The sequence below is a fragment of the Terrapene carolina genome, unplaced genomic scaffold, assembly GCF_002925995.2.
Source record: "Terrapene carolina triunguis isolate 2854851 unplaced genomic scaffold, T_m_triunguis-2.0 Scaffold231, whole genome shotgun sequence".
In the NCBI taxonomy this organism is placed as follows: domain Eukaryota; kingdom Metazoa; phylum Chordata; order Testudines; family Emydidae; genus Terrapene; species Terrapene triunguis.
Genome location: NW_020664582.1, coordinates 15,277,291 through 15,296,254, shown reverse-complemented (window position 1 = coordinate 15,296,254; position 18,964 = coordinate 15,277,291). Strand labels below are relative to the sequence as shown.

The 18,964-nt window shown below is 43.9% G+C and overlaps 1 protein-coding gene across 3 annotated transcripts; it reads right to left on the bottom strand.

Annotated features, from left to right (window-relative positions):
- Positions 1-4,587: 4,587 nt before the first annotated feature.
- RNFT1 (ring finger protein, transmembrane 1) lies at positions 4,588-18,408 on the bottom strand. 3 transcript variants are annotated; one of them, XM_024211243.2, is made up of 10 exons: positions 18,313-18,408; positions 16,437-16,483; positions 15,313-15,743; positions 14,892-14,968; positions 14,081-14,181; positions 13,286-13,439; positions 11,901-12,059; positions 9,939-10,004; positions 8,905-9,006; positions 4,588-4,895 (listed from the first exon to the last, which is right to left on the bottom strand). In XM_024211243.2, exons 2-10 carry the CDS (start codon positions 16,481-16,483, stop codon positions 4,761-4,763), a joined length of 1,272 nt encoding a protein of 423 aa, XP_024067011.1. In that variant the 5' UTR covers positions 18,313-18,408; the 3' UTR covers positions 4,588-4,760. The 3 variants fall into 3 exon arrangements, with proteins under 3 accessions (XP_024067011.1, XP_024067012.1, XP_024067013.1); XM_024211244.2 differs by lacking the exon at positions 16,437-16,483; XM_024211245.2 differs by lacking the exon at positions 4,588-4,895 and having other exon boundaries at positions 8,915-9,771.
- Between the last annotated feature and the right edge of the window lie 556 nt (positions 18,409-18,964).

Genomic DNA, 18,964 nt, shown 5'->3' with positions numbered 1-18,964 from the left:
TCGGGCAAAAGGGGGACTGCAACTCCATATATCCAATCAACAGGCCATTGTCAGCAGATACTCCTACAATGCTTGCTCAGTGATGGCCAAATTTACAGAGTTGCTCCCCTTAGACTCCCGCGCTGAATTTTGGGCTTTGGTTGAGGAAGGGAGACTGATCTCCAGAGCCTCCCTTCAGGCGGCACTAGACAGGGCAAATGCGGCAACCAGGGCCATGGCTCCAGGTTTATGGCCTCCCCTATGAGGTACAGCAAACTATTAAAGACCTGCCCTTTGAGATGGACAAAAAGCTGAACAGCCTTAAAGATTCCAGAGCCACCCTCAGGTCCCTAGGCCTCTGTACTCCCTCAACATAGCGGAGACATTTCCACCCACAGCCCCAGCAGTGGTTCGGTCAGCAAAACTGCTAAGACAGATCCAGAAGGAGGAATTGTAACGGCAGGAGGAGGCCATGCCAACCTTCTGGACAGGGTTCAGGATTACTAGAGCCATCCTCAGGGCCCAAGCCGGCCTTTTGAAGGCATGGTTGAGGACGGTGTACCACACCTAACAATGGATCCACCCTGCCTTACCTTCTCGTCCCAACTATCCCCTTTCTACCATGCATGGTCCAATATCACCTCGGACTGATGGGTGCTCTGCACGGTAGAGAGGGGATACTCCATCCAATTCTGTGCCCTGCTGCCCTTCCATCCCCCTTTCCCGTCCCTCTTCAGGGACCCTTCTCACAAGCAGCTCCTTATCCTATTTTCAGGGACAGTGGAGGAGGTTCCTCAGGAGCACAGGGGCTTCTATTCCCAGTATTTCCTAATACCGAAAGCCAAAGGTGGCCTTAGACACATCCTGGACCTGCGAGAACTCAAAAAGTTCGTAAAGAAACTCAAGTTCCACATGGTCTCTCTGGCTTCCATCATTCCCTCGTTGGATCCAGCAGACTGGTATGCTGCCCTCGGCTTAAAGGACGCATACTTTCATATCACGATTGCCCAACCCCACAGGAAGTACCGCAGGTGTGTGATGAGCAATACCCACTACCAATTTACAGTCCTCCCGTTCGGTCTGTCAGCAGCACCTCATGTCTTCACCAAGTGCATGGCAGTCGTCGCTGCGTTTCTGCGCAGGCACCGGGTACAGGTGTATCCTTATCTCAATAACTGGCTGATCTAGGGCCACTCCAAGACCCAAGTGGAAACTCAGGTCAGACTCATCAGAACCACCTTTGACAGCCTGGGTCGTCTTCTAAACGAATCAAAATCCACTCTGTCCTCGGTGCAGAGGATAGAATTTATAGGGGCAATATTGGACTTGACCCAGACCAGGGCATTTTCAGGCCCTGACCGATATCATTCAAGGCCTCAGACAGTTTCCCACCACCACAGCAAGAAATTGCCTGAGGCTTCTCGGACACATGGCTGCCTGTACCTATGTGGTGCAGCATGCCAGGCTCAGGCTTCAACCTCTTCAGTCGTGGCTTGTGTCAGTGTACCGGCCAACCAGGGACAGCATAGACAGGATAGTGACCCTGTCTTGCCTAATCCTCGACTCCCTCCTGTGGTGGCTCGACCCTCAGGAGGTATGTTCAGGCATCCGTTTCTCCAGTCTTTACCCGTCTCTGACGTTAGTGACGGATGCATCAGACTTGGGTTGGGAAACACATCTGGGAGACCTCAAGACCTCTGGTCTCAGGTGGATCTGGCTCTCTATATCAACATCAGAGAGCTGAGAGAGGTGCGCCTAGCGTGCCAGACCTTCCGAGCACACTTAACGGGACAATGTGTATTAGTCATGACGGACAACACCATGGCAATGTTCTGTATCAACAACTGGGGGGGTGCACACTCCTCTCCCCTGTGCCAGGAAGCTCTCATGCTGTGGGACTTGTGTAGAACATTCAATACACCTGCATGCGTCGTACCTCTGTGGGGTACAGAATTAGTTGGTGGACCACCGCAGCAGGTCATTTCACGGCCCCTTCGCCTGGACATTGTGATTTTGATCTTCCAGAGGTGGAGCTTTCCCCAGACAGACCTATTCGCCACACAATGCAACAGGAAGGGTCAGCAGTTCTGCTCCTTCCAAAATCACAACCCGGGCTCCAGTGCTGATGCGTTCCTCCTCCCATGGGGAGGTTCTCTTTTATACGCCTTTCCACCCATACCACTGGTTCACAAGGTGCGCCTCAAGATCCGAAGGGAATGAGCTCAGGTTATATTGATAGCTCCATCATGGCCCCAACAGCACTGGTACACATCTCTCCTAGACATGTCCATAGAAGCCCCAATCACCCTGCCACTCTGCCCGGACCTTCTGTCACAAGATCACGTCTTCAACATCCGAACCTTCAGTCGCTTCACCTCATGGTGTGGAAGCTCCATGGTTGAACCCGATGGAGCTTTCCTGTTCAGGCCAGGTTAGAAAAGTCCTCCTTGGCAGCATAAAACCCTCTATGAAAGCCACGTACCTTGCCAAGTGGAAGAGATTTTTCAGATTAGTCAGCGCAGCGCAATTCACCCCTGACGCTAGCCTCAGTGCCATTTATTCTGGACTACCTCCTACATCTGAAGCAGCAGGGGCTTTCATTATCATCAATAAGGCTGCACTTAGCTGCCATCTCAGCTTTCCACCCGGGCGAGGAGAGCCGCTGTGTTTGCTAACCCGATGGTCAGCCGGTTCTTAAAAGGGCTCGACAGGCTATACCCTAATGTCCATCAGCCTGTCCCTGCCTGCGACCTCAACCTGGTCCTCTCTAGGCTCATGGGACCCGCATTTGAACCGTTAGCAACTTGCTCCCTGCTCTACCTCTCTTACAAGGTAGCATTCCTGGTAGCGATAACCTCGGCCAGGAGGGTGTTTGAGCTCAGGGCCCTAACATCAGAGCCCCCTTATACAGTGTTATACCGTGTTTGAGCTCAGGCCCCATCCTGCTTTCCTCCCGAAGGTCGTTTTGCAGTTCCACATCAACCAGGACATCTTTCTCCCGGTATTCTACCCTAAACTGCATTCTAGCGGCAGGGAGCAGAGACTCCACTCACTAGATGTATGCAGGGCGCTAGCTTTCTACATCGAAAGAACAAAGCCATTGAGAAAATCAGTCCAGCTGTTCGTGGCGGTGGCAAGACAGAAGGAAGGGCCTACCTGTGTCCTCACAACGCATCTCGTCATGGATCATGACGCATATGTGAGTGCTACAGTCTGGCGGGGGTTCTCGCACCCTCGATCACTGCACACTCCACCAGGGTGCAGGCCTCGTCAACAGCGTTCCTGGCTCAGATCCCTACTCAGGAAATCTTCAGGGTGGTGACGTGGTCCTCTATCCACACTTTTACCATGTATTATGCGATTACGCAACAGGCCAGAGACGACACGGCCTTCGGATGACCAGTGCTCCAGTCAGTGGACGACTCTGACCCCACCTCCTGAACTTGGGCTTGAGAGTCACCTGATTAGAATTGACATGAACAAGCCCTCAAAGAAGAAATCGACTTGCTTAAATCAGAGGCTCAATGTTGACTTAAATAAAATCGACCTAATTTTGTAGTGTAGACATACCCTAAGATAGGAGCACATTCTCTTGCAAATAAAGAAACCAAGCACTTCTCAAATTGGCAATTTCTTTAAGTGTTCAATTGAGTAAGTACCAAAACAGCTAAAAACTAAATTCAGCCCTGCAGTAATTCACTGGCAGGATAGTTTTAGCCTATTATGTCTGAATGGAAGAGGTGAGGAGAGACAAGTAAGCGGAGAGAAGAGAATGATTTAGTTGCACAGTTAGCGTAGACACTAATCACCAGGACAATTGTCTTTGAAAAAGTTATCTAGTTTTATGGGGCAAATGGTGATGTTTCATGTGCACATATTTAAAAGTTGCTGTTATCAATGGAACAGTAACAAATCCTGTATGCTTACAGAACATGCACCAGCCAAAAGAATTTAAACTGCATTTATTCTCTATATTCTATGCACACTACAAATCATGTATATATAATATAAAATAGATTCTCCCCTTTAAGAAAATTTGGTTACCTGATATTTGACAAAAATATAGTATTAAAGATTTGTTTTGAAAATACAAACTTTATAAAATATTAAGTAAAAAACTTCCAGCAGTGGTTGGGTAACTTATATGGTAAGCATAAGATGGAGAAAGATTCCTATAGGTCTGCAGTGGACCTAAGTGGGGGAAATTCTTATGATTTTCCTCAAAATGTAATGAAAAACTGTTAATGACATAGGTCTAACACATGAAAAAAGAGGGCTCATTTCTCTGAACGATCAGGTTCAGCATTAAAGGGTCTACTCTTTGGGTGTGATGAGTAGCTCTGCAACTCCCACTCAAGTCCATAGGAGTTGTAAGATCGTAGCCCACATCTCTAGCTGCTGTGTTTGGTAAAGTCATATAAGAATAAATGCAATTTACTACAATCTGGAACACTGCAAACTATTGTAGATAATGTAAAACAATGAGGGAAGCAGTTGCTGTAACTAACCGTGCAGCATTTTCAAATATTTGACCATTTCTCTGAAGTATGGAAAAAAAATCAAAATGTTGGATTTTGAACATTAAATTTAAGATTTTTTTTATAGAATTATCTATAAAAAGGCAGTTTTCAATGTATGCTGTGTTTTAATAAACTCAGATTTTAGAACATTTGATAGTCCTTTGCTAATCTTAAACACATCCCTTTACCATCCACATTAAACTGCAAAACATTAATTCAAATGAATGTACACTGTAAAAAAAAGTAAAAGTATGACATGTTTTAATAAATCTGTAGATGCATAGAAGTGGCTCCATCCTTCCATTTGTTAACATGGTCTGAAATAACAGTTCTGCAGAGTGGACATGTTTTCTCTCTATTGAACCATAAAGAGATGCATTCTTCACAAAATATGTGCTGTAATGAAAAGAATGACAAGTACTTGACATTTTTTTAACGGCAAGAGCACAAAAGATCTAATATTTATTACAACCAGTTTTTCAAATCCATTTAGAATATTAATCTAGTTACTCTTCTAATAATTAATGGTTCTGCTAAACTATTCTACTTACATAATTGCATATAAAACCAAGCTAAAAATATTAAAATTGCAAACTCAAGGATTCAGATCTTAGGAAATGTCAGAAGTAAGGTTACCTGTGCAATGCTGATTCAGCCCCTCTGTGCATAAGTATTATGATAGTATTTAATTACATGATTATATCCTATTTTTTTGCAGAGGACCCTTGCCTCATGCAGTGCACGGAATGGATGGTGATCACTTAATGAGCAGCCATTCAATATTTTGTTTGATGAGTGGCCCTATGCCTTATTTCCTGCACACTATTTGGACTTTGCTCTGAAAACAATTATTAATTTTCTTATGGGCTTTTCTACATCACAGAGGGATTAAGGTATGAGGTATCCACTAATTTGGGGTGACCAATTTGAGACACGCAGGACCTGATTTTTAAGAGTCCTTCGCATTATACAGCACTTCGTATGTTCAAAGCAAAGCTCTGTGGCAAACACAGGGACAGAATCAAATTCTTAAGGGCAGAATTTAACTGTTTTACCCATGAGCCCATTGTTTCTATTCCTGCAATCCCCTGCCTCAGTTGCTACGCACCTTCCAACTTCTGCAACAAATGACGCAGAATTCTACAGACTTTTTTTTAAACTACATAACCCTAATTCATCCCCAGAACAGGTGCATCCTGTGCACTGAATGAGGCAGAGGTTCTGTGGGAAAAAATAGTTTGTGATTGGATAATTAAACAATACCACAATGCTTACACACAAGGTGGGGGAGGTCACCTCAAGGTTGCACAGACGTTGTGGCATTTCCGAGCAGTGAACCTTTGACTTTGCAACATTAATAGTGTGCTTTTAACACAGAATTTTTCTGGTGTGTTACTTAAAAAGGCAATCTGAAAAAAAAACCCCAAATTTCCTCATGTAGCATCATAATAACACCCAGATGGTTCATCAGGAGATCTAAAACCTTTAGGTCCACCTCACAGACCTATGCAAATTAGAGTTAAAGGAGTAAATGATAGCAATACTAGCTTGTCTTCCTCTATATCAGGGGTCTCAAACTCAAATGACCAAGAGGGCCGCATGAGGACTAGTGCATTGGCCCAAGGGCCACATCACTGACACCCACCCCTTGCTGCCCCTGACCCCACCCCCACTCCACCCTTTCCATGAGGCCCCACCCCTGCCCCGCCTCTTCCCTGCCCCCATTCCAAGGGGGCTCAGGGCAGGGAGTGAAGGGGGTGCAGCAGGGGGCTCAGGGCAGGGAGTGAAGGAGGGGTGCAGGGTATGGCAGGGGGCTCAGGGCAGGGAGTTGAGGTGCAGGAGGTGTGCAGGGTATGGCAGGGGGCTCAGGGCAGGGAGTTGGGGTGTGGGGTGCGGCAGGGGGCTCAGGGCAGGGAGTTGGAGTGTGGGGTGCAGGAGGGGTGAGGGGTGCAGCAGGCGGTTGGGGTGCAGGAGGGATGTGTGGGATGTGGCAGGGGGCTCCGGACAGGAGGTTGGGGTGCAGGAAGGGTGCGGGCTCCGGCCCGGTGCCGTTTACCTAGAGCGGCTCCGGTGTGGTAGCGCCGCGCACCGTGGCCAGGGCAGGCTCCCTGCCTGCCTGCCCTGGCCCCGCTCCGCTCCAGGAAGCAGCCGGAGTCCTGGGGGCGGGGGGAAACAGTGCCATGTGCTGCTCTTGCTACTCCTCCAGGTACCTCCCCCAAAGCGCCCATTGGCCGCGGTTCCCCGTTCCCGGCCAAGGGAACTGCGGGGGGTGCGGTGCCTGGAAGCGAGAGCATGGAGCCCTCTACCCCCCTCCCCCCACCACCCTGCCCGGGGCTGCAGGGCCATAGTTCTAGCTGCTTCAGGGAGTGGTGCGGGGCTCGTGGCACCATAGGGTAGGCAGAGGGGCGGGGGGGGCATGGGGAGCTTGGCGGGCCGCAGGGAAGAACCCCGCGGCCTGCATGGCCGCATGTTTGAGACCCCCTGCTCCATATGGACCAGCACTAGAGGCGATGAAACACACCCTGTTTCATACTTATTTGCTGGCACAAGAGGAATGGTGACTCCTGGGTTCCATTCCTGGCTTTGGAGGAGTGTGTCCTCTAGTGGGCACAAATTTCTGCTCATTTCCCCACCAAGTGTGGCCCCTTCTGACCTATCCGCTCCTCTTGGTCCTAGTGCCTGTCTATTCCTCACTACTGGCTCCTCACCCAGTTCTGTTCTTGCTACCTAGTCCCAGACTCCTTTTCTCAGGCTTTTCACCCTAGTCCCACTCTCCTTCCCCAGCCATTCCCAGCTCCTTCTTATCCTAGTTCCTAATCTAATCTGTCTCTCCCTGCATACACATTGCTCATCCCCACTACCTCCCAGTCCCACTTTGTGTCCCTCCACTCCTTGGCCCAGTCTCTTGGCTCAAACAGTCCCAGTTCTGACTCCCATACTCTAGATCCTCAGATTTGTCTCCCCCTCTCCTCTTTCTCCTGGCCCCACTGGTTCAGTTCCAGTCTCCCCCTACCCCAGCTCCCAGTCCAAGTTTCCCTCTCCCCCTGCCAATCTCCAGTCCCAATCTATCCTTCCACTCTAACGCCTTCTCCTCTCTTCCCCACCCCTATGCTCCTTGTGCCAATCTACCCCCCTTGCAGGTCAAGCTCTTATCCCCCTCCCCGCCTTGCATTCAGATTAGGTGGTTCTATCCTCCATGCTGCCTGGACCGAGAAGGGGGGTCACTGAAAGCACAGGAAAGACAGGCTCCCTGCACTCAGTTCAGGTGCCCAGACACAGCCCTGGCTGCAGCAGCCCCAAGTTGCAATTGCAGGAAAAAGTCCTCCTGAGCCCTGGGCAGATTTTCATGGGGAGCACAACAGGTACATCCCTGTCACAAAGGCAACCTCCTGATGCATTTAGCGTTTCTGCTCCAAAGCACTAGGGAGCTAGACAGCCACTAAAAGAAAAGTTCACCAGAATTTTTTTTAACAAATGTATTTTTTCCTAGCCTCATTTTCAGAAGTGGCTGGACTATTTTGGCTGAAATTTTCAAAAACAAATGAACAAACAAAAATCAGTCTGAAGCAGACACCCAACATGGAAAATTTCATCCCGAATGGTTCAAGTTTTGCAAGTTAAAAGCAACTGAAAACAGGGTCATATAATGGGAAATGTTGAGCAACCTTAACCATAGACAGTGCTACCAACCATACCTGTAGCAACAGCAATTACTTTATTTATTAAACAAACACACACACACTGCAAAGCATCAGCAGTATGAAGACTTGCAAGGATTCTAGAAGTAAATGGACAGGAGTTAACTACTGCATAGACAGCGCAGTCAAGTGAGAACAAGTTGATATGCTTTTTCTACCCCAAGTGTATAGTGTCTTCAGATCTCCTAAGAAACACAGGAATTGTCATATTAAATCAGACTCATGGTCCATCTAGTTCAGTATGTTGTCTCTGACTGCAGTCAGCACTAGATGCTTTAGAGGAAGGTGCAAAAAAACCTCCTAATCCATAGTAGTTCAATATTTCTTTAGTCTTTGAAGCATGAAATTTAAGCGCTTCCAAAATTTGTTAGCATCAACGCTGTATATTCTTTTATCCATATAAGTGTCCAATCCCTTGTTGAATAGTTGCCAGTATTAACTGTTCCCATACAACATAGTACTGACAGCTGCTGCCTTTAGCATACAATATAAAATTTCAAACATTTAAAAAAAAAAGTTGCAGGCAAATATACGCAAGCTAGCAAGACTTACAGGACTCTTCCATCAAAAGGGAGTTTCCCATTCACAAGCATCTACAAGTTTTTCCCATAAAGCTGCACTGTCAACATCAGCTTGATTCACAAAGTTTCAGAACAGGCGCCTCCCCACATTGTGATTCTCCACTTCAAAAATCTCTTTAGAATTACCTGGCAGATGAGAAGAATAGGCTTTTGAAATTCAGCTTGGCATATTGAACAAATATCATCTGCTTCAGAACACTGTCTCTTGCTAGCTGTCACTCCATAGTGCTGTTAAAAAAGAGATTTTGTAGCAGATGTTACGATCCAGAAAAAGATCAGGAAGACTGAAAGGATGTGGTTAGAGGGGAAACAATTAAATCCCTGGGGCAACAGGATGTTAAGTGTTTCAATCCTTAGGGTGCTACATTGACACATACATGCTCCAGGGCAAGGTGGCATTTGGGTCTAATCTACTGAGCACACTATGTGGGACTTTAGAGGTAATTTGCTACAATGGTGGCCTTCCTGCAGCAGAGTTCTGTCATGGGCTGTTACACATTGACCAGAATGAAAACACATCACTTACTGTTAAGAAAGTATTGCTTACGCAGACAGCGTAAGATATTTTAGTATTAATCTAATTAAATGTCAAAAATACTCCTATATATTCTGGTACATGCACAGCAGGCTCTAGATTAAATTACAATACATTTTATCAACCACCCACTATTCTAGAAAAAGAATAATTTTTTATTCTGAATGGAATATCTATTTATTCTTCAGTTATTTTGCCAAGATCTGGGTCTTACTCTTGTATATTTCAGTTAGTTGCTAATGGGTAAAGGTTTGCTACTTTGCTCTTGCAGATGTGAGTCAAACAAATATTTCGCCCAGTTTTAAAATATATTCTTTACATCATACTTTATTTACATGGTATTCAAATAGTTTACCTCAAGATGCTGCTTACACAATAAAAAACTGATCACTTTTAAAGTGACTTCAGGTCGGCCCATGATCATGAAGCTGAGAAATTAAATTTTACAGTGCAAGAAACTGTAAGAAGGGAACAAACAGTGGGATTACTTTGAAAGTTGAACTCCATGTAACTAAAAGAACATAATGTGATCAACTAGTACACAGGAAAAAGCTATTTTCGAGAAGAATCATTTTTGTAGAAGCCACATTTGTCATTTTGTTGTTACAGAGAATCCAATACTCACTGGTCGTGTACAAAATATCCGCAAAACCTGTCTAAAGTTTCTCAGACGTCCAAAAAGGCTCAAAAGCTGAAATTGAGAAAAGAAAAACAAAATTATGCTTAATATTTATTTCCAAGAGCTAGATTTTCAAACTTTGTGCAGATTTTGAAGTGAAGAGCCTCAGTGCTAAAATTCCATGCAACACTTTGCACACTTGGCCTTCAGTGTTTTACTTTTAGTCTGGTAACGAAACAATTGTAGGTGGGACTGATAGCTCTCCTTATTACTGAGTTGCCCAACACTTCCCCTTTTTAAAACCATGCTTTCGGTTGCTTATAAACTTTGCCAAATTTTAACTGTTAAGTCTGAAATTTTCCATGCTGGGTGTCTGCCTCAGGCTGAACTCTTGTGCAAAATTTCAACCTAAATGGTTGAGCTGTTCCAAAAATGAGACTAGGGTAAAATATATTGTTTTGCCCATGTTACAAAAATTCTGGTAACCTTTTCTTTGAGATGCTCTCGCACCCCCATGTTTTGGAGGAGGGACTTGAAATTTGGCAGCGAAATGTCTGTGTCAGGGATGTGCCTTCTGCCATCCCCATGAAAATTTATTCATATTTGGCCAAATTATTTACCTTTAAAAATTATAGTTCATGTATACTCAGTAGAGACTTCTGAGATTTCAGCAGCTAATATCTCAGAAGAATCTGTCCTCACTGGAAAAAAATAGTAAGCGATCATGTAATTAAAGACTGTACCATAGTGCATACACACAAGGGGACCAAATTAAGGTGGCACAGGCAACTTTATATCTAGCATTGCCTAACTTGTGAGTACTTAACTTTGCAATCTTAATGTTTTTTTAACATAATGATCTTTTAATTTTGCATGTGTATAGTAAACAATAGAACACAGCTGCTGTGTTATATATAAATTGTACCAAACCAAGATAGTTGTGGATATGCCTAGTATAAGCACAGAGTGGGATAGTGTCAAAGGGACAAAAGGGAGTTAGGTACCCAACTACACTGAAAGTCAATGGGAGTTGACACCCAATTTCCCTTTGTGACGGGGAGGTTTTAAGCCATGTTGAGGAAAAACAGATTAAGCTGACAAGTTAAAATAGTGGAATGGAAGCCCAAAGCAACAATTTTACATAATGCAAGATTTTCCAAAAGGAGAGGGTTTCGTTAACTGGAATTCTGCCTATCTCCCTTGGCAATTTGTTTACATACTGCCTACAAGAAGTCTACAGTAACAGTTAAGACTATTATTTGGTGCATTACTCCACATTCTGTCCACAAGTTCTTAATATTTTTTTTCCACCCTAGTTCAAGTTTGGTCTTACTTTGGCAGTACAAAGGCACATAGGCACTCTACAGCAAAATTACAAAAAACAAACAATAACAGAAGTCTCTAATTAACAAAAACAAAGACACCAACCTGATTCCCTATTATTACAAAGGTCACTCAAAAGCACAATAGTGCCATGAAGTTTGCCAAACTCAGGCTCCGGCAGACCTCCCAGACACAGCAGGTAACAGAGGGTCAGGCCCGCCACCCTGAGAATGCCCTAGTGCTTGCTGTGTTAAAGTGAAATTCAGAACTTGAACTCTCCAACAGTGAGAGCAACCCAGTGATCTTAGCTTGAAGGACACAAAACATATATAGCCATCCTGGCATTAACAACTAGTTCAGACAGAATCCCTACTCTCACACTCAGCTGTGGAAAGCAATTTTTGGACTGTGTAAAACATCATTAGTTTTCTAATCATCCTTCAAAGGGAGGGTGAACAGATTTAGTGCCTGACCTAGCAAATTTTTATATTGATTTTGGAAGGCTGTATTTAACCAGCAAGTCAGTTCAAACTCTGGGGAATATTTCAGAATAAATTCATTTGTATGTCTACATCTCTTCTATGGTAATTACTGCAGTATCATTTTAATACATTAAAATACAGAGGAAGGATAACATTTACATACTTTTAGGATGAAGTAGAGCAGACCCAGCAATACTCCAAGACTCCACCCCAGTACATTGTCCAGCTCCCTATAGCCAATAAGGTAACGAAACCAAATTGGTATGGGGACAAACGTACGGTAATACTGGCAGAATTCTTCTAACAGCATATACCAGTAGCCCTAGGAACAACAAGAGGAATATTTAAAAATACATTTAAAACACAGATAATTTAAAGTTAATGCATCTTTTCTATATATGTACTCTCTTTTTAATATTTATCCCTCATTATATCTTAACTAGTGTCTCAACGGATCTGAAATACTGTTTGGAAACTTGAGTCATTAAAATCCCATACATGTATGAGTTACAAAACTGCACGGTGTTACAAACAAGACAAACAAAACAAAACGGATGATCTTTGGCAAGTCGCTAGTTGACATTTGTCAACTAGCATAAAACAAATGCATAACTAGCAGGCTCTGCTCAAGAGAAGGCCAGAAAAACCAAGGTACATAAGATCAGAATAGGGGTGTCTTTGGCAAGTAGGGTTAGCTTAGTGGTTTGAGTATTGGCCGCTAAACCCAGGGTTGTGAGTTCAATCCCTAAGGGGGCCATTTAGGGATCTGGGGCAAAAATCTGTCTGGGGATTGGTCCTGCTTTGAGCAGGGGGTTGGACTAGATGACCTCCTGAGGTCACTTCCAACCCTGATATTCTATGAGTGCCTACCTACTTACCAGTGTTATCAGTCTTGCTTTCATAAGCATTAAAAAAGGGAAAAAGTTACAAGAAAAATCCAAACATAGAGATCAATTTTCTGTTAAAAATTGTCCGCATATATAATGCTGAGAAAAACGGGGGTTAAGAAAAGGCCTTTTATTTTACAACCACATGTAAATCAGAACTCCATTCACCTCCCCCCCCAAGTTACTCTGTATTCTTTAAAAGCTCCATGCTCTCCCTTTTAAAACAGTTTTGCAATCAATTTATAAGCACCTAGAGGACAATACAATAAGGAATAACTATCATGGATTTGTCAAGAACAAATCACGCCAAACCAACCGAATTTCTATCTTTAAAAGGGTTACTGGGCCTGGTGGTTAGGGGAAAGCAGTAAATGTGACATAACTTGATTTTAGTAAGGCTTTTGATGCAGTCTCACATGACATTCTCATAACCAAACAAGGGAAATGCAGTCTAGATTAAATTACTATAAAATGGATGCACAACTAGCTGAAAGACCATACTCAAAAAATAGTTGACAATGGTTTTTCCCTTCCCCTGCATGGACAGATAATGCGCAGAGCTTTAATTAAGAAAAATGTTCCTCTAGGTGGAATTCATGACTGGCTGATTGTACTGTAAAAGGAACTTCATGCTAAAGCTAAGTATAGATTATTTTCTTACCTTGGATTTAAAAGACATCATAAAAGAAGGCACCAAGAGAATAAAGCATTTGAAGCCCATGAAGAGGAATTTCAGAATAAAGTCTGTGATTCCCACGATCCAAAGTACCTCCCAGAAGTTCAGAAAATCCACAGTAGGTTTTAAAAAGATTAAGCTACAAAAAGAAATATCTAAAATTACGAGGGTACACTCTCCAGAGGTACACACCATGAATGGATATTAGTGTACAGTTTCATTTAAAATGGTACATTTAAAAAAAAAAAAAAAGCATGTTTAGATAGTGTAATGTTTTCCTCTAGGAGGAGTGGGAAAGAGAGATCTTTTGTCATCCATGAAGCGCTCCCCATTTCAAATCCACTTTACATCTGCATTGTAACCTTTATCCTGCCATACAGGTACTTGCTCCCTTTCCCATTCTGCCAATGTTGCCCCTTAGTTAGCAGGGTTGTTGTAAACTAGTGAGAGAAGAAACTTAGACACATGCCCTGCTAGAAACTCATGGCACTGTATCCCCAGTACTCCCACACCAAGGGGTAATAGGGCTGAGACTCAAACCCAAGCTGTGCCAGTGAACCCCAGACATAGGGCCTAATCTTGCAAACCCTTCTTCACATTAGTGTTTTGCAGTAAGGCTTTGCGGGACTGGACCCATCATTTATTTATTTATTTGTGTTAAGAGAAGCCAACTTCTTGATTCTCTTTAAAAAAAAAATGCCAGGAGCAAAGATGAGGTTTTCACAAGAAATGACATTTCATTTAAAGTGACTAATATAACATAGATGTTCTGCTAATTACCTGTAATAAAGTGACTGAGAGTGAAAGGTATAATACAAGAGGAGAGATGACCCGGTTAGGAATATCAGTACCCAAGCACATTGCAACTTGGAGCACCTTTCCTGTAAGATACACATTAAAAATGTAATAGTTGTCTGTTACTTTGATTTTTTTTTAAGTCTCAAGTTAATTTCTTTCACACTCAATAAAACTACAACTGCAGTATTTGAACAGAGTCACTAGTACTAGATGCTGCTATGTTACTTTAGACCAGGAAGAAGAAGTGCAAGGGCAGATCATTGTGCTCACACAGATCTCCATGCACTTTAATGGGATGAACGCCCAAGCAGTAACACTTCTTAAGGAAATGTTTTTGTTTAATGTTTTTTATATGTTTAATGTTTATATATATAATTGCTTTTCAAAGTAACAAAATTCTCAATAACCCCTGTGCCCTCATAACAGATACTCTGCATATGAAATGGTAGTCTTAACAGTTTTTAAAATACAGCTAAGAATTTCTGTCTCATAACGGCAGAAGCATTGTCGGGCATTTCGATATGGAAAGTCAGAAAAAGAGATTGTACCAATATTTTATTTTAAATTTGCAAAGTATGCTTCTCTGACAAGTGCTAAGTCAGGCTTAGAAGTGTGTAAATTTTATTGATAGCTAAAACATTTACATCTCAAAAATCCTATGATATTTATCTGTTTTGTTTACTAAATTAATATAAGATCAGTTCACATTTCTCTCAAAAACTTGATTCATGGAAGTCTTGGGTAATAGTTAACGTAAAAACACTTCAACTTCATTGCAACAGGCAATACTTACTCTTAGAAAAACCTGATTTACAATGCTTTTGTTTGCATACATAAAAGTTGTTAGCAGCCCAATTCCAAGAGAAATGCCTATTAGGAAAAAGGGTCAGTTATATGGAGGAAAATAAGAAACTGGATTAAAATAAAATAAGAGCAAAATAAATGCACTTCTAGCAAGTACTTGCAATAACATAATACAATTTTAACAGCTCAGGCAATCAAGCTAAAATAATTAAGCTACATTGTATATGCTAACAAAAGAAAAACAGATAAGTGATTGAAATCTCTTTTAGGAAATTTCTCCTTCCAGTGAAGAAATCAAATTAAAATAAAGCTAAAAGTAAATCAAATTATACTTCAGGCATGCTCATAAGCAGGATTGAATGCAGGAAAAAAGGGCTGGTTCCCTCATACCATACTCTGTTATACTCTACCGATTATATGCTGCATGGTCAGTTTGATACACAGAATCAAGATGTATGGAAGACTTTTGTGCAGCCACTGGAAGAGATATCTGAGCTCAGAGATGGAGCTGCCACTGTGTTCCTCTGAATCTAAGGTGGAATCTTCGGGCCCCCTCGCTTCATTGTGGGAGTGGCCATGTGAACGGCCCTGGGAACCTGACCGTATGTGCCTGAAACTGGGGTTTTCCCCAGCTTCTCCCAAGGCAGAGCTTAGCTGGACGTGAACATCTCCACTATGGTGGCAAGAGCCTTCTCCTGGCAGCCCTGCTGTATGGGCACTCTGAGTGGATGAGGGAACATCACCACTTCCTGGGGCATTGTGGAGATGACTGCAATTTGATTGCATGGCGTTGAACGGATCTCTCTCTGGTCCAGATTCTTTTGTCTCACTGCTATGTCTCCTAAAGGGGGGGAAAAAGCCATGTTTAAAGGAGCAGTGTTCCATTTAGTTAGGAAAAGAGAATTGTCTCTCTGAAATACACAGCCTTTTGGCCATCCTGATGATCATTCAGTGATGTATACTGTAACCCTCAATGGGCTGCCAAACATACAGTCTGGAACAGCCAAAGCTACACTGAAAATTAGAAAGCACCCAGCTGAATAGGAGGAGACAGAGGCACTAGCTTGTGTAGCAGAAGTTTTAACATGATATATAAATTTACAGAAAAAGGTTGGGAACCATCATGAGATTATAGAAGGAAATAATAAAGGTGGGGGATGGGAACTACACAATTAAGCATCCATAAAATGGCATATATTTAGACACAGACAAGTCTAATCAAAATCCAGTGAGTACTGAAAACTGAGTGCCATTATGGGATTATCAGATGAGATTATCCTGTCTGGGGAAGTGAGTGGAACCAGGTTAATCCACTTTTAAAAGGCACTGGGAAGAGCATGCACCATATGGGGGCTTTGCATAGGCAATGTAATCCTGGGAGGGAGAAGAAAGCAGGAAATAAAGAGCTAATATGTGGGACTGGGTTAGGGTTGGTAGAGAATCTAGGTCCAAAGGCAATTGCAGACAGTAAAGAGTGGTCTAATGGTTAGAGCAAGAGATCTGAGTTTTATTCCCAGTGCTGTCATTTACTCACTGTGTCCCTTGGCAATTCATTTCACTTCTGTGCCTCAGTCTCCCCATCTGTCAAATGGGTATAATAGTTCTTATATACACCCCAGGAATGGTGTATTGTTTCATTAGATATTCTTTGGAAAGTGTTTTGAGATTACTGGATTAAGATAGCACAGAAGTGCAAAGTATTTTTACAATATTTATCTGGTAGCAAACACTACAGTTGTGGTTTAGTTGGGATTTCATTATAAACCCTTTTCAGTTGCTCACCATTTTCTCAAAAATGTTTCTTTTGTTGGACATGTAGGGAAGTTTGAGTAAAATCTATTGACCTATTTTTCAGTTATGCAAGCATGAAAAACATACAATCTGAATTGCAAGAAAACCTCAATATGCTATTTGTGCACATATCTACATTAGCAAAGACTTAACATTTGAAACAAAACTAGATTCTGCTAATTTGTAAAAAAAAAATTGGGTTATTAGCATTTAAGAAAAACTGCATGCACAGTAAAACTTCTCACTAACATTCAGAGCTATTACGGATATATTATCTGTTGTCCTACGATCATATTGTAGGCCTCGGTCTTGCAAAAACTCATGTACTGTACTTAGTGTGTGTGAGTAATCCAAAGATCTGAAGTCAACAAGACCACTGAGTGTATGAATAAAGTTTCTCATGCGTGGGTTTGCAGGATCAGGCCCTTAATATTTATGTTGCTAAAACTGATTAATGTAATTAGCATTCTTGATTTGGTGGTTTCTGACCTGCTCCTGCAAAAACTACCAGGACAAAGTAGTTCCTATATTGTAAGTAATTCCATTGTTTTAATAGAGCATTTCGCTTAGTAGTAAGGCTTTGCAGAATCAGCCCATGGCAGTTTACCTGTTTAGAGAACTTTTAAAAAACTGCATTTATTATTAAATCATACTATAAAACACATAGAATGCATAATATGGCTGAGTTAATGTTACTATGAGAATTCTTTTCATTTCCTAATTTAAGTGTTTAATAGGCACCCTAATGTTATATATATATATTAACAAACATTTTGTATTTTAATTAATAGATCTTAAATCTACTCTCTGAACACTGACCGAAACACATTTTTTTTAAATTCCCTTTAATTTTACTTTTTCAACATGTCGGCTCCTCCTACTCAGGCCTGAGTTTATGGGATGCTCCCAGGTTTATCAGAAATGGTGTCCTGCAAACAGGTTCTGAAGCCACCTGTCTAGCCTACAAAACATCTATCTGTCACAGTGTGGTGATGACCCAACACAGCATCCTGGCCTGACACCATCACATCAGAATGTCACCCTGCTGCTCTGGGATGGCACCACTGCTGAGTTCCTCCCAAGGCAAAGACACTGATGCCAGGTAAATACGGTCATGAACAAAAGAGCACCCAGAGGAGCACCAATCCCCACTTTCCCTTCCCAGCAGGGACAGAGAGGGGGTGACATACACACCCTCCTGTGCCAGCCTAGGTGAACGTGGGTGGGCAGCACCAGTCAGTGAGAGGTAAATGCCCCCTTTCATCTCCACCCAGGGGTGGGAGTGGGAGTGGGGCTAATTCCCCTTCCACCTTCCTCCCCTAGCAAGGGGGCAGGGGGAGAGAGGGCAGACAGGGAGGGGCAAATGCCCCCCTTCTATTTGCACGGAGGGTGGGGGACAAATTCCCCCCAATTCCATTTGAACCCCAGATAAGGCAGTGGAGGTGGGGATAAACTGTGAGGGGCAACACCCTCCCCTTTCCATTTCCACCCTGGCACTAGACAGCGAGGGCCCAATCCCCGTTTACACGGCCCGAGGACAGAGCCCGGGGCAGATCCGCCGCAGCGCAGGTAAGGGGCGGAGCCAGAGGGGCAAATCACCCCGGCCCCCGCAGCCTTACCTCATAACGCGGCCGGGGCGCCGTGCCCAGCCCTGCTGCCCGGACCGCGGCCTCCCAAGGCCTCCATCGCTGACGCCTGGGCTAAATTGGGGGCGGGGGAAGAAGCCGCAGCAACTACCGGCTGTGGGAAGAGGAGGAGCTGGAGGAGGAGGAAGGCCCGGAGCTGTTTGTCGCCATAGCAACAAGGCTCAGGCCCTGCGTCCAGCGAGCAGCCGAGCCCGCGGGGGAGGGGGAGGCAGATGGTGAGGAGGGGGCACGGGGGAGTTGTGGGGCGGAGGCCGGGGTGGGGGTGAGCCGTTTGAGAGCCGTGAGGGGTCGGGGGAGGAAGGAGAGGAGCTGGGGCGTGAGCGGTTTGAGCGGTGGCAGTCAGGGTGTGAGGAAGAGGAGAGGGGCGAGGAAGATTGGGTGGGGGTCGGGGGTTGAGGAGGGGGTTGAGAAGAGAGGGTAGGAAAGGAAGGGGGCCGCCCGTGGGCCGAAGGGAGAGATGGAGGAAGGCGAGGAGCAGGGATTTTGGAGGGTGTTGTCTGCAGGTGCTAGTGAGTTGAAGGTAGGGTGACCAGATAGCAAGTGTGAAAAAAAGGGACAGGGGGTGGGGGGTAATAGGAGCCTATATAAGAAAAAGACCCAAAAATCAGGACTGGCCCTATAAAAT